This window comes from Podarcis pityusensis (assembly GCF_964106645.2).
Source record: "Podarcis pityusensis genome assembly, chromosome: 1".
Lineage (NCBI taxonomy): Eukaryota > Metazoa > Chordata > Lepidosauria > Squamata > Lacertidae > Podarcis > Podarcis pityusensis.
Window position 1 is genome coordinate 118,403,868 of NC_138028.1, and position 14,946 is coordinate 118,418,813.

Here is a 14,946-nt window from a genome sequence, read left to right on the forward strand (position 1 = left end):
CGCATTTTTGTTCTATAACACTGTAGACATATTTTTGGAAAGGAAACTGCTTTTGCAAAACTTGGAGAAGCGTGTGATCTAATGGATAGCTGAGTTGTGTCTAGAACGGTTGAATTAGGTTGGCTTGCTTTAAAATGTGGGTCGAATGTCTCCACCCTGAATGGTAAATCCTCAAGGGTAAAAATAATTATCACGGGATAAGCCAGAAATCAAGCGGATATCTCTTTAGTGATCACCAAAAATATATATGAATTAAGTGTAAAGTTAAGCATTTAAGCAAGATTTGAAATTACTCATCTAGTAGGGAAATATTGTATCAAATTACTATTAGCAATATAAGGTAAATAAATTCTGGGACCCTGATAACTGGAAAAGGAGTTGGTGGTCGTGGTGAGGGGAGATGTAAAGTAGATCACTGTGCTCACTGTTGTTATGGTATTGTTGAGAAATGCTTTGGGCCATATGAAGAAGGTCAGTCTGCTTCAGGGCCTGCCAACCTTTTTGGGCCAGTGGGAACATTTGGAATTTTGAGGAAGTTCAATGGGCACCAGTCACAAAATGGCTGCCACGGGGTGTGCAACATAATACAGAATGTCTCTCTGTAGGATGTGGTGTAACAGAAAATGACTGCTGAACACAAATTGGCCACCACACCTAAATGAGCAGAAAAAGGGACAGGAACCCAAATTGTGTGGGCACGCTCCTTCCCCATTAGGCATCTTCAACAACGTGAAAAAGACATCTACATCAGGCAACACTGTGATCGCTCGTAAAAAGAAACTCTTTCCTCTATTCAGAATGGAAGGGAGGGAGCGTGGGAGTTCAATCCTGACACCCAATGAAATGTGGGCATGTTTAAGGGGCACAGGCTATTCAATATAGGGGAAGATTTTTGAGGTAACATTTATCAAGACTTTTCAAGGGTGAAATTTAAAGAACTGGCAGGGATCCTGGCCTCTGCAGTGCCTGGATTCAACAGTTTATAAGGTAAAAGAAAATAGAACATCTGCTAACAAAATTTATAATAAATATATGATTGATACAAAAAAGGAATTTGTTATAGTTTTATAATTATTATTGTATTTATGAAGTTTTGTTCATTGCTTAAATCCGATGATAATATACGCTTACCCAGATAATTCACAGGGCAATCCATTACATGAGTTCAGTGGGACTTACTCCCAGGTAAGTGCATATAGGATTGCAGGCTCTGTACCTGAAATCCTGGCTCCCTTAAACTTATCCAGTGTCAACAGAGAGGGTGGGTGGTACGTAGAAATGAATCATAGAATCATAGAGTTGGAACAGACCACAAGGGCCATCGAGTCCAACCCCCTGCCAAGCAGGAAACACCATCAGAGCACTCCTGACATATGGTTGTCAAGCCTCTGCTTAAAGACCTCCAAAGAAGGAGACTCCACCACACTCCTTGGCAGCAAATTCCACTGTCGAACAGCTCTTACTGTCAGGAAGTTCTTCCTAATGTTTAGGTGGAATCTTCTTTCTTGTAGTTTGGATCCATTGCTCCGTGTCCGCTTCTCTGGAGCAGCAGAAAACAACCTTTCTCCCTCCTCTATGGGACATCCTTTTATATATTGGAACATGGCTATCATATCACCCCTTAACCTCCTCTTCTCCAGGCTAAACATGCCCAGCTCCCTTAGCCGTTCCTCATAAGGCATCGTTTCCAGGCCTTTGATCATTTTGGTTGCCCTCCTCTGGACACGTTCCAGTTTGTCAGTGTCCTTCTTGAACTGTGGTGCCCAGAACTGGACACAGTACTCCAGGTGAGGTCTGACCAGAGCAGAATACAGTGGCACTATTACTTCCCTTGATCTAGATGCTATACTCCTATTGATGCAGCCCAGAATTGCATTGGCTTTTTTAGCTGCCGCGTCACACTTTTGGCTCATGTCAAGTTTGTGGTCAACCAAGACTCCTAGATCCTTTTCACATGTACTGCTCTCAAGCCAGGTGTCACCCATCTTGTATTTGTGCCTCTCATTTCTTTTTGCTCAAGTGCAATACTTTACATTTCTCCCTGTTAAAGTTCATCTTGTTTGTTTTGGCCCAGTTCTCTAATCTGTCAAGGTCGTTTTGAAGTGTGATCCTGTCCTCTGGGGTGTTAGCCACCCCTCCCAGTTTGGTGTCATCTGCAAATTTGATCAGGATGCCCTTGAGTCCATCATCCAAGTCGTTGATAAAGATGTTGAATAAGACCGGGCCCAAGACAGAACCCTGTGGCACCCCACTAGTCACTCTTCTCCAGGATGAAGAGGAACCATTGATGAGCACCCTTTGGGTTTGGTCAGTCAGCCAGTTACAAATCCACTGAGTGGTAGCATAGTCAAGACCGCATTTTACCAGCTTTGAAATGAAATGAAATGAAATAATACAAATGGAAAATTCTTATCTCTCATTTAGTGTCCCATCTGCAACAGGAGGGTTTGGGGTTTGTTTTTGTTTTTTAAAACACAGTACAGTTAAAACACACAGTGGATAACAGTAAATAAATACCTTTGGATCTGCTTCCCAACACTGGAGCATCAATCCTGCAAAGCTTCCAGGGCAGCTGCTGGGAATGGTCAGTCTCTGTAATAGAAGCAAGACAACAGTTGGACAACCAAGGGACTAGAAATGAACAGCAGAAGATAAACCCCAGCTCCCATATGAAAGCAGATCTTCCAATGTTCTCAGTAAAAGAAAGAAAGAAAGAAACTATACAACAAAGTACAGGAATTAGCAAGCACTGGAATAGGCAAAAGCCCTGTAGAACAGATTGTTTTTGTTTGGAGTCAAATCAAGCTGTCTCTGTGCCATTTCAAAGAGAGATGATCTTCTAGCACCAAGAATGATGGATCCTTTACCACTGAATTTTACAATTCATGGTTTGAGATAGGTCATCTATTATGTGCCACCCAGACCAATTCTAACCATTCTAGAGGTTTCCTCCTTGGAAGCAACCACACTCTTAATGTAACTTAGAGAGTTTCTTACACTCACGCAGCAAGAATATGTTGTTTTATAAATAGATATGAAATTTCTGAATCTCTTCTCAATTCTGAGTGAGTATGAAGCAAACCTTATCCAGCATACTATCTCTGGAAAAGGAGAAAAGCCCTAAGAGCTTACAATAATTCCATTCCTCAGTCTATAGTCTTCATTAATATACTATCCTCCTGCCTGGAAACCAGGCTATTCAAAACTGTACTAGGGAAACTGTCCCATAATTTTATTCCTCTAATATTTTTAATTTCAAGCACAAGTCCACAGGTTCTTATTATGACTGTATATAGTTCTGTATATGTATTTCCCAAGGTTTTCCCAATTCTGCATCCCTTCATATATTTGAGATAGTATTCTTCCCACGCACAAGCTCAGTTTATTTGAACTACAGACCATAAACATCAAATGCAGTAGATATTATTTATTGTTCTTATTCCAATTAATCCTTCCTTGGGCAGTGCATGTTCAAGTATCTCACATTAGTTCTCATCAGCTGTTTTGTATGTGTACTAATATTTACTGGCGTCCATTAGCTATTTTGAACTAAAGTGCTAGATTGTGCTAAGCAGTCTTCTAACAAAGTTCCTACTTAACTGGAGCAATCCACTATCACTCCCAGTTAACCATGAATAATCCGAGTTGAATAAGAATCTAACTTCTGAACAAACGTTCTAGTAGATGAAAACTATCAGGATCAAGAAAGGCAAGATGAACCAAACACAGAGGAGTGAAATCAGAAGAGTTTTAGAACTGGTTTATTGAGTTATTAGTATTGTTGGGCTTTGCAGAGGTACCGTGTAGATATTGTAGAGCTGTCATGATAACACACTTTCCTTAGCAGGGTATCCTACTATGGTCTCTGGCCAAAATAAGTGCTAAGATTCTCTTAAAAGTGAAATTGAAGAAGGCCTGAATCTAGTCTAGATGACCCACATCTAGTCAACCTCATCATTAGTTCAGCACTGGACTAAAGGAAGATGTTACAGTTGCTTATTAGAAAACTGAAGCAAATATACTTAAGCACAATTTTCCTGTGTGTATATATACTCCATTTTTTCTAGTAAATGGAACTTTTGAGTGGTTAAACTACTGCAGGGTTAATGCCATGGCAGAAGGAAGGGTTAAGTCATTTTTGATGCTTCAGAGAAACAACTGTACATGGCCTTAGATTTAGTAGGGTAAGAATGCTAAAGTCACCCTTCATCATACATTTATTGACGAACTGATGAAGCCATACAAGAAGCCTAATTAAGTGTTGCAAGAATAACTAACATGTAAATACTCAAAGACCTTAAATAACAACATTATTCAAGAGTGGGAAGAAAACTCTCATATTGCAAATATTGACATTAGACTGAAATACTTACTGCCAACGTGAACAATTAGTAACCTAGCGACAGAAGGCAGACGCAGTGCCAAAAGCAGATTTGTGTACAAGCACAAAAACCTGATATCTTCATGCTGTGATCAACATATAAGAATGCGTCTACACACTTTCAGTAATGCAATTAGCTATCTAAAAAACAACCTTTTCATTGAGAAAGTTTCTACTGATTAACACAATTGACCCAATTATACAAAGCAATCAAATCTGAACTTCTGTCCACTCACGTTGCTCCCTAAGGTTGCCATGACCTGCACGCCACTTTGTCAAGTAAGCTAAACAAAACAGATATCTATATAAGTGTAATGGGACCTGCAAGAATTTATGAACGGCTGTGTGTTAAAAGCAAGAATGAAATGCAAACTCAGGAAAGAATGCCATGGGGGGGAATAAAAAACCCCCATAAAATATACATAGCAAGTGCTAATCAAATATGCAATCATTAAATAATGAGTACTATAAATGTGAAAAACTTTTATACCAAAAGTATGTTCAAGAAGTCTATTTGGCATAAACAAAGTAGCAATGACACTTGATCCTCAGTCAAGTCATTTGCCTAAAAATACAACTGATAGTCTAGCAACGGCATTTGTCTGTAACCCTCACTGTTCCAGGAGTTGGAAAATGAGTTACTAAAAGACATGTAATCATCACTTGCATCCATCTTACTTGAGTAGAATGTTATTTGTCAGGTAATATATAGGTAGCAGGTCCCAAAGAGTGTCATACTCTAATAAAAGTGACATTTCTAAGTAGTAATTTGATGTTAGATAATGACATCTCTAATATGAACTTTTATATTAGGATTGTGTTTTGGAGTTTAAAACATGTAAGTACCAAGAAAAACTCTAGTGGAATGAGGAAGAAGTCATTTAAAGAACTGATATTTCACTTAAGAGTCGGTATGGTTTAATGAACAGAGTACTGGACCTGGATTATGGAAATATGGGTTCAGATCCCTAGGTAGGAATCTCACGTGGTGGAACTGGGCAAATTGCCATTTCTCAGCCTAATCTATGTCACAGGGTTGTGAGGATAAAATGTGTGCTGGTCTAAACACATTCTAAATTGAGGAAGGATGCAAATTCTTCAGCATTCTTTTCGTAACCTACAGGATAGATGAGTCTGAAAGTCTTAATTATTACTCATTAAAGGTAAAGGACCCCTGACAGTTAATAAACAGTGTACTTCCACAATCAACCATTCTAAGGGTTGTAATCTGCTCTAACTATAACAAGAGAGAAATTCTGCCTGGGACAAAAGTGAGGTTTAGTTGTTCTCTCACCATAGGTCACAAAGCAAATCCAAAGCAATCTGCTTTCCACAAAGAACATTGGGAACTGTAGGTTAACTCCTCAGAGAGCTACAATTCCCAGCACCCTTTAACTACAATTCTCTGGAGGACGTAATGAACTTTTAAATTGTGTTACATGTGCTTTAAAAGGGCAACAAACATAGTTTGCAGACTGACGGCTGAGAGGGAACTTGGAACTCAGGCCCCATCTAAATTATGTATTTACAGCAGTACCATACCACTTTATAAACAGTCGTGGCTTTCCCCCAAGGAATCCTGGGAAATGTTAGTTGTTAAGACTTCCGTGAGTTGTTAGGGGACCCCTATTCCCTTCACAGAGCTACAATTCCCAGAGTTTCCTGGTAAGAGAGATTAACTGGTAACCATTCTGGGAAGTGTAGTTCTCGGAGAGGGACAGGGGTTCCCTAACAATTCACAGCATCCTTAACAAACTAACAGTGCCCAGGATTCTTTAGGGTATGATACTGATTTGTGTATAGTACAGATCGGACCTTCGAGACATACAGAGTTGATCCAATTCTGTCCAGCAGGGACTTCTATCAGCAAAAGTTTGCCTCTCCTATGCAGCCCCCCCACTACCTTCTATGCTGTTCTGAGGGTCCCCCAACCCTCTGGAGCAGATCTAGAGGGCATAGAGTGAGGGTGGAAATTGGCAAAAACCACCTCTCTCCTTCTCCTCTCTCCCACTTTATGTCGACAAAAGTCTCTACTGTCATGTGATTCTGTCTGCATAGAAATACCATACAGCACCAATTTATTAGGATTTTTTAAAACGTTAGAAAGAAACACAAATATTTCACAGCTTTAATAAGCAGGCAACAATTTGACATCATATTTTTTAAAAAACAAACAGAAAACAAAAACAGAATCAGTACGGTAATCTTACCCAGTGACATTAGTTTCCAAATGTCACTGTAGTGTTCTATTCAAAAACATGGGCACCATAACTTTTGCTCTATTGTCCGGACACTAAAAATTACATAACGCCTCAATGACCATTAGAGGTTTTTATTCATCATTTCCAGTCCACTGAAGAAATTAGCAGGCCTTGCTTTCCATTAAAATCAAAGTCAGCACTCATATATTTAACATTATTCCCTTACATTCCCTCTTCTATGTAAACTTCAGACTGAATAGTCAATCTAGATAAAGTTCAATAGTTCTATGTTCCATTTATTTCAACAGAGAGAACGTTGAGCACTGGAACCAATGAGGTTTTTAAAGTGCCTAATTTTGGCTGGATCATGTCCATACTAAGCAGAGCAGCGATCTAAGTGGTCAACATGGTATACACTATACATCTTATATACCAGATTCCGGTATCCAACTATGAAACCAAAGCACTGGTGTATATGGAGGCAATTTGTGTCTCGATCGCCTCGTCCCCAAGGGAAGAAATATTGTGCTGAACCAATAAGCTTTTCTTCACGCTTAGAAATGGAACAGATACAGATTACACCTTATTATTCTAAACTTATACTGTAGGAAGTTACAAGCATAAGGTTGTTCTGAATTAAGGAAAGATTCCCAACTAAGTTGGGTGTTCCATATGGATTCCCGGACAGGACAGCCAACCTAACATTCAATAACAACTTTTAAAAGGCAGAAGGTGGTTTAAACATTAATTCACCCCCACCTTTATTTCTAGGAATATTTTTTCCCCTAATAACACTTTAAAGAGTCTAAAACCATTGGGGAAGCCAGCTATATATATAAAAGAATTCAAGAAGCCAAGCTGTCGCTTTTTAGCCAAGTAGCTTTTTATTAAGTAACGTACCCACAACCTTCCAGTCTGCCTAGATAGAGGATTTCCATACTTGGTGTGTGACACAGCCACAACTTTAATTTTTTTTCCCTTTAGTGGGGGGAAAGAAAGAAAACCCCGTACTTCCTGTCTTTGACATCAAGGAGCCATGCGTTCAAATAAACGCTCACATGTTCAACTACCTGAAAGCCTCAATTTGTAGGAAGAAGAAAAGCAACGCTGGGGACCCTGTACAAAGGGTGTTTACGCCACTGAAGTTCTTTTGAAATGGAAAGACACCGCATGAGGAAGCTTGCAACTATGGCAGAGCCTTACCAGTACCAGTGAGGATCTCATCTTCAATGTAGCCGAGAACGTAGGTGGCAAAACTGTAATTTCCCTCTTTTTTAAACTATTTTTTTCTTCTTTTATTTTTGAAATCCTCATCTAAGTGGCAGTTTCTTGTACTATAGTGACTCCTGCTGGGAGAGTTAAGTTGAAGTAGCTGAAGGTCTCTTACAGATATATCAACTCCCGGCCAGTATAAAGATGTCCTAAACGCAGGAGATGGAGTTAAACTGTTCCCCTACCTTGGACGCAATGGCTTCTTTCATCACTAAGAACAAACCCCTAGGTTTTACAATTGAGACTGAGAAACTAGTACAGTACTTGTACAATTTTTGATCTACAGCATCACGATGTGAAGCTGCAACAATTAGATGTAAAGGGTCCATTCATGAGGAATAACATCACTTTGACCCTTTGTGTTAGCTCCTACTGCTAATCTTTCCATACGCGTGAACTTACTTTCAATTTGAAGAAGATGAAAAAGTCTTTTGCAAAACCCAATACTGTTTTCTGATCTATGTACCTGAATGTAGAAACGTAGTCTTACCTCGTTTTTTTCCACTACAAGCCAAGCTACTTGTAATCCTTCCAAGCCTTTAAAGGGGACCTCCCTTGTTAGCATCTCCCAGAGAACCTGGAATAGAAAAAAATGAAAGAATTTTTATTTCTGTACTTTGTATTTTAAATACATTATTAAGCCTTCATACAGCACTATCTGTATCCAATTACCAGGCAACCAGAGTCCATTTGCAGGAACATGGACATATATTTGTGTGCAAGATCCTCACACTAAATTAAATTTGAATATTTCTCAGGTTTTTTTATGATAAAGAGAAGTGTGGGGTTATATTTTGGTTGTAAAATACACAAGGCTGAAATCTTTCTTTGCTCCTCAGTTGCTCAAGTCTGGTGGTTGAGACTTGCTTCTGCCTCCGTCCATTTATTCTTCCACTAAAATGTCCAAACTGATGTCTGTGTACATGAACACGGTTATTTCGTTAGTTGCTGTCTTCTTTTGTGCAGCCAAACACATTATACAAATCTCGGTCTGGTTTATCCAGTCCTGGTGCATCATCTCTGAAAAGGACAGCTATGCAAATAGAGACGAAGAAGAACTTCCATGAAGAAAGAGTGAGGAAGTCATACAAATGAAGTTTGGGGAAAACCAACCCTGTTGGGCATGGGATAATTCACTTTGCATGAAATGACTTCTGATTCAGAAGCAGTAAATAAAAATCAAACCATAAGGAAAAAACAACAGTGAATAGATATTCAAGGTCATTCAAGGCAACCAGCAAAAACACAAGTAGTGAGCCACAGTAAGCTGCTATGTATGCAAACCCTGCTTTTTCTTTTTTCTTTAATGCTACCACTCCAGAAGTTTGATGAACAAAGCTAACGGGAGTTTTAGTCTTTAATTCAGGAGCATATGCATGGCTCCCAAAATGTTACTGGCAATGGCAGCTGAGGCTTCCCAAGAAAACAGGACTACCTGTTCTCCATACATTGTGCTGGAGAAACATTACAAGCCCAGTGGATCGCTAGCTACCAATTCTAGTTAGGAAAGAAGTCTGGGTGTTTTGCATGGCTGAACTATCTTAAAAAGCTGGATTAAAAGAAGTGTCTCTCTCACTCACTCTATAAATAGGTTTTCATATCCAAGGCAACACATGCTCAGTGTAATGAAGATGAATCTTACAGGATCTACATTTCTAAAGGGAAATTTATTACACGAAACCCCTGCAATTAAATATATATACAAATTCACTGGTAAAAGGAATCCTGTTGAACTGATATTTAAATTGAATATGCTGTGACAATTTCAGAGTTATCATCATTATCCCATAAGCATTCCCCCTATCAGGTAGAAAGACTGCATATTATTTTCTGCCTCATGCAGAAGGATATGTCTACTCATGGGAGCACAGGCATTTTTAATGGCTAAGGAACTATTGGACAGACCACAGGAATCCTAAGACTTGGTATGGCATTTGGATAGGTAGGCCAACTATGTGTTAAACTCTGACTGCAAACTCATTTACTTACAAGTATATTTCATTCATTTACGTGGAAGCCCCTTGCAGACAAGTTGCAGTACAATCCTAGGACCTGTTATCTCACAGATATAAGCCCCATTGTTTCCCACAGAACTTGCAACCAAGTAAGGCTTCAAGGGATTTTTATCCTCAAGTGCCCCGATCTCATGAAATTGTTTGCCAAATCTCAAAAAGTTATGTGAATTATAGGAAAAACTAACTAATATATGCAATCCTTCCTAATGTTCTTGTGATTTATTCAGAAGAGGCAACTTCAAGTTGACCAAGGAAAAAACTATGGACCTATGGATTGACAGCATTATATTGTACTATGGTGGGAAAATGCTCCCCCCCCCCCCACTTTAACATTGTAAATAGAAGATAGAAAACAATATAATAGTTCAATGAATACAACCCATTCTGGCAGGGGAAAACCCAGGGAAAAAATAAATAAAAGAAAGGCCATGGATTCTGCCAGCAGAATGCCATTTCTCGACATCTTCACTCTTTTACATTTGAAAAGGATTCTACTCTTTGTTATCAGAATTTCAGCTGCACTTCAACGGATGAAAAGCAGATGTCTGTCTAGCACAAAAGCCACTTGTAAGTGCTCTAAATTGTGATACCAGGCTGTTCAAAACTTGTATTTATGGATGAGATTGTTTAAAAAGAAAAATAGACACGATTTTCATGGATTAATTCTTTCTCTTCAAAACACATTGTTGGCGTAAAGGGTTGTGGCTTGGAGAAGTTGAAGACCTATGAAGAGGAAAGCTTGGCTGAACCGATGGCTGGAGAATGTAAGCCAATGCACTACTAATGGTGCAAATCTACGCACTTGTAGACACAGTTCCACTGAGTTTAATGGGGCTTACGCGTACGTAAATGGGTTAAGAATTGCAGTCTAATCCCAACCCCACTTACTTGGAAATAATTTCTATGGAATTAAACAGACTTTACTTCTGAAGAGACATGGTTAGGACTGAACAGCAAAACTTCTATCTAGATCAGAAATTAAATGCACATAAGCATATTCTTGTGTAATCTATAAATATTTAACTAAGCGCCAACGTGCAAATTTTTCATGTGGAGGGTTAACAATGTAGTCAAATGCACAAGTAGTGAGCCAACATGAAGTGTCTTTGTGTGCTCTTTCAATGTTATACTTTCAGGTAATTTTTCAAGTTATTTTCATTGGGGGAGAAATCCAAACTGAAAAAGAGAAACTCTCTGAACTGAACTTGCACATATCTGCCATTGTGATATAACAACTTGTCCTAGTTAAACCAGTCTAAAGATGGGATAAAGATTAAGGCACTTATTCCTATACCTGAACTTCATCCCTCCAATGAGATGGATTTCCTCCGAAAACAATGCCTAAATTACAGATTAAGTTAACTGCAGTTCAGTAAGAAATCAATGCAATCCAAGTTAGTCATGGCGTCTAACTTTTCACACTGATTCCAATGGCACCTATATGCAATTAACTATATGAATTCAACCCTATGTCTTCAGATCTTATGATTTTGTGAGTGAGAATGAAAAACTGACCGGCATCAGTGGCTTTGAGCTTGGTGGCTACAAGCATGGATCAATGGGATTGGGTTAAGAGTTCTCCTCACCCTGGCATGTTGTAAGTGGTAATGGGCTTTGGGACCCAATATTTCTTCCTCATCCCTTTCCCAATCTCCTTACTTTATATTGAGGGGAATGTCTGCCCTAGGAGAGTCTTTCCTAACCCAGGACACTGAACCCATTAGTTTAGTCTTAAGAAGAGTGGGGAGTAATTTTCTAAAGATCTCTGCCATGGGTGGCAAAGACAACCACCCACAATAAGTATTTATTGTTGTTAGTCTCAGTTCTAACACTAATAATTATTAGTGTTGTTAGGGCTATGGTTTCTTACTGGTTATGAGTGCTACGGTTTTTTCCTGGGTCCTTGGTGTTTGTCCTATCAGGATTGGAGAGTAATAACTGAACAGGACACATGACAGAGAAACATGGGAAAAACATGCACCACAAGAGTCACGTTGAAGAAAAGAAGATGGCAACAAAGCATGTCTGTGTACCAGAGAATGGGCATCCAAAAAGGTACATGCGCAGAAATACTGAGGCAGCTGTAAAGGAATGAGCACACAAGTACACATTCAAGAGCTTTGTGTGCCTCATATGTCTGTCAGTGTGCTGATAGAACTTCCTGCACCTGTCTTTTTGAGGAGAGGGTATTTTATAGATTGTTATGAATTGCATGTGTTTTAGTATTAATGTGTTGATATCACAATGTATTTATGTTTAAGGTTTTTAAATACAGTCGTACCTTGGAAGTGGAACGGAATCCGTTCCAGAAGTCCGTTCGACTTCCAAAACATTCGAAAACCAAAGCACAGCTTCTGATTGGCTGCAGGAAGCTCCTGCAGCCAATCGGAAGCCACAGAAGCCCCGTCAGACATTCAGGTTCCAAAGAACGTTCGCAAACCGGAACACTCACTTCCGGGCTTGCGGCGTTTGGGAGCCAAAACGTCCAAGTACCAAGGTGTTTGGAATCCAAGGTACGACTGTACACTGCAAGCCACTCGAAGGTCTCTGTGTGACATGTGACTACCAATTCTAAGAATAAAAATGTTTTAAAAAATATTACAACCAGCACTATCTTTTCCCGGCTTTGTGTTAGATGAGACTTGAAAGGCCAGCTAGATAGCTTCTCCAAAGATAATCTTTTTGAACATGTATGGTAGTGTACAAAGAAATAGGCTACTCACCACACCATACGAATAAGTGTCACATGTTTCAGATACTGGCAGACTCTGGATAACTTCTGGAGCCATCCAAGGAAAGGTACCAACTAGAGACATGTGTGTTGTATGGGAGTGGAATCTTGAAGCACCAAAATCGCATATCTAGAAAAAGCAGTAAATAAACAAAAATGAGCGTCCACATTTTTTTGAGCCGGGGGAGGGGGGACAACTATGATGCAAAATACGGTGCAACAGCAAATAAACTTTATAGGTGCTTTATATTTTCCTACCTTTAATACTCCATCACCAGCTATGACCACTGAAAATTTAAAAAGAAAGAAATAATGTAAATAGTTGTCATGTAAATTATTTAATGATGATGGGCTTGTACATACTGGAAAGCACAGTTCATATCATTTCTCTAGCTGAATCGTCTGGCAATAAATCTAACTGACACTGAAATATCTCATACTGAATTGTCCATGGCCACCAAAGAAATATTGATATTAGGGTTGATAGCTTACTGAGAGTAAACTCAGCGTGCTATGACAATGGAAAAGAAAATACTCAGTGTCAAAAAATTATTGAGGAGTGAGACTGAAGATAAAACTGTTCGATATTATAATGCCATGTCATATAAATCTATACTGTAGACATGACATCTGGCATATTCAGAGTACCACAGAGCAGGAGGTGTCAGATAAGGACAGCCAATATGATCTAGCAATTGGAGCACCTACTCTCAACAAAAAATCTAAAATATTCACAGTATTATAGTTTAGGGAGAAAAGAAGACGACTGAGTGAGAAAATGACGTGGGTTTATAAAATTATGTAAACTGTTGAAGAGAGTGAACAGAGGGATCTATCTATCTATCATCTATCTATCTATCATCTATCTATATATCTATCATCAATCAATCAATCAATCAATCAATCTAATATCACTTGGAATATTAGGATTTGGGATCAATTTACATGTAAAGGATAAATCTTTACACATAGCATAATATACACACAACCACATAGCTTTAAAGTAGATTAGAAGACATTAACAGTTTATAGGTAAAAAGTAAAGGTAAAGGACCCCTGGATGGTTAAGTCCAGTCAAAGGCGACTATGGGGTTGCGGCGCTCGTCTTGCTTTCAGGCTGAGGGAACCAGCGTTTGTCCATAGACAGTTTTCTGGATCATGTGGCCATCATGACTAAACCACTTCTGGTGCAATGGAACACCATGACGTAAACCAGAGCACACAGAGATGCCATTTACCTTCCTGCTGCTCCTATTTATCTATGTGCGCTAGTATCCTTTTAAACTGCTAGGTTGGCAGAAGCTGGGACAGAGCAACGGGAGCTCACCCTGTCAAGTGAATTCGAGCAGAAGGTCGGCATTTCAAATACGCACAACGGAGTGAGCTCCTGTTGCTTTGCCCCAGCTTTGGGCAGCCTAGCGGTTCGAAAGCATACCAGTGCAAGTAGATAAATAGGTACCGCTACAGCGGGAAGATAAACAGCATTTCCGGGCCCTCTGGCACTCGTCACAGTCCTCCGTGCAGCAGTAGCGATTTAGTCATGCTGGCCACATGACCCAGAAAGCTGTCTGTGGACGAACGCTGGGTCCCTCGGCCTGAAAAGTGAGATGAGTGCCGCAACCCCATAGTCGCCTTTGACTGGACTTAACCATCCCTGGGTCCCTTACCTTACCCTTTTAACGGTTTATAACAGACAATTAGCGAAATAGAACCTCTTCTATTCAGAACAAGAATACCCCTATGCAGCAGGTGCTGCTGTCCAATGATAGGCAAAGACTCTTGCCTTTATGCTGGGATGGGGAACCTGTGGCCCAGGACTGCAACTGATATTATTCCTGATCACTGCCTGGGAACTGGAGCCCAACAATACTTGGAGTACACAGGTTTCTCTCTCACCATGCATCATGCCCTGATTTGACCTTGTTCATTATTCACCGTGTTCACCATTCTTAGTTTTATAATTCACTTAAAATGTAAAGATTTTAAGACTGGTGTTGCTGGTCCCCGTTTCGTGTCAGTGTTCAAGCTCACAAGTGTTATATAGTCCTGACTATTTTGTCAATGCTTAACTTTATTTTGAAGTAACGGATTTCAAAACAACTTTTACTGGGGGTGGGGGTGGGAATAAAATGTTTAAAAATGAAAGTTCTATTAAAAAAAACCCTTCCCAAAAACATTTGGGCTGGATGTTTGTCTAATCCAACATGGAGTTCTCCTACTCTGTCAGAAGGGCCATCAAATAATTGGTCAAAGTATTAGAATACCCAGCAATAAATAGTAAAAAGGCACAGCATTAAATAAATTGCAAGACGGATCGACCACATTTCAAACAAAACATTCTCTGAA

At 39.5% G+C, this 14,946-nt stretch overlaps 1 protein-coding gene across 2 annotated transcripts in view; it reads right to left on the reverse strand.

The window, feature by feature from the left end:
- The window catches only part of MAP3K20 (mitogen-activated protein kinase kinase kinase 20), a 68,219-nt gene that overhangs the window by 27,009 nt on the left and 26,264 nt on the right, over positions 1–14,946 (reverse strand). For both annotated transcript variants that reach the window (XM_080971591.1, XM_080971590.1), the window contains exons 6-9: positions 12,859–12,887; positions 12,593–12,730; positions 8,345–8,431; positions 2,518–2,592 (exon numbers count right to left, since the gene is read on the reverse strand). In XM_080971591.1, the coding sequence (XP_080827717.1) occupies positions 2,518–2,592; positions 8,345–8,431; positions 12,593–12,730; positions 12,859–12,887 (329 nt within the window). The remainder of the gene's footprint in view (positions 1–2,517; positions 2,593–8,344; positions 8,432–12,592; positions 12,731–12,858; positions 12,888–14,946) is intronic.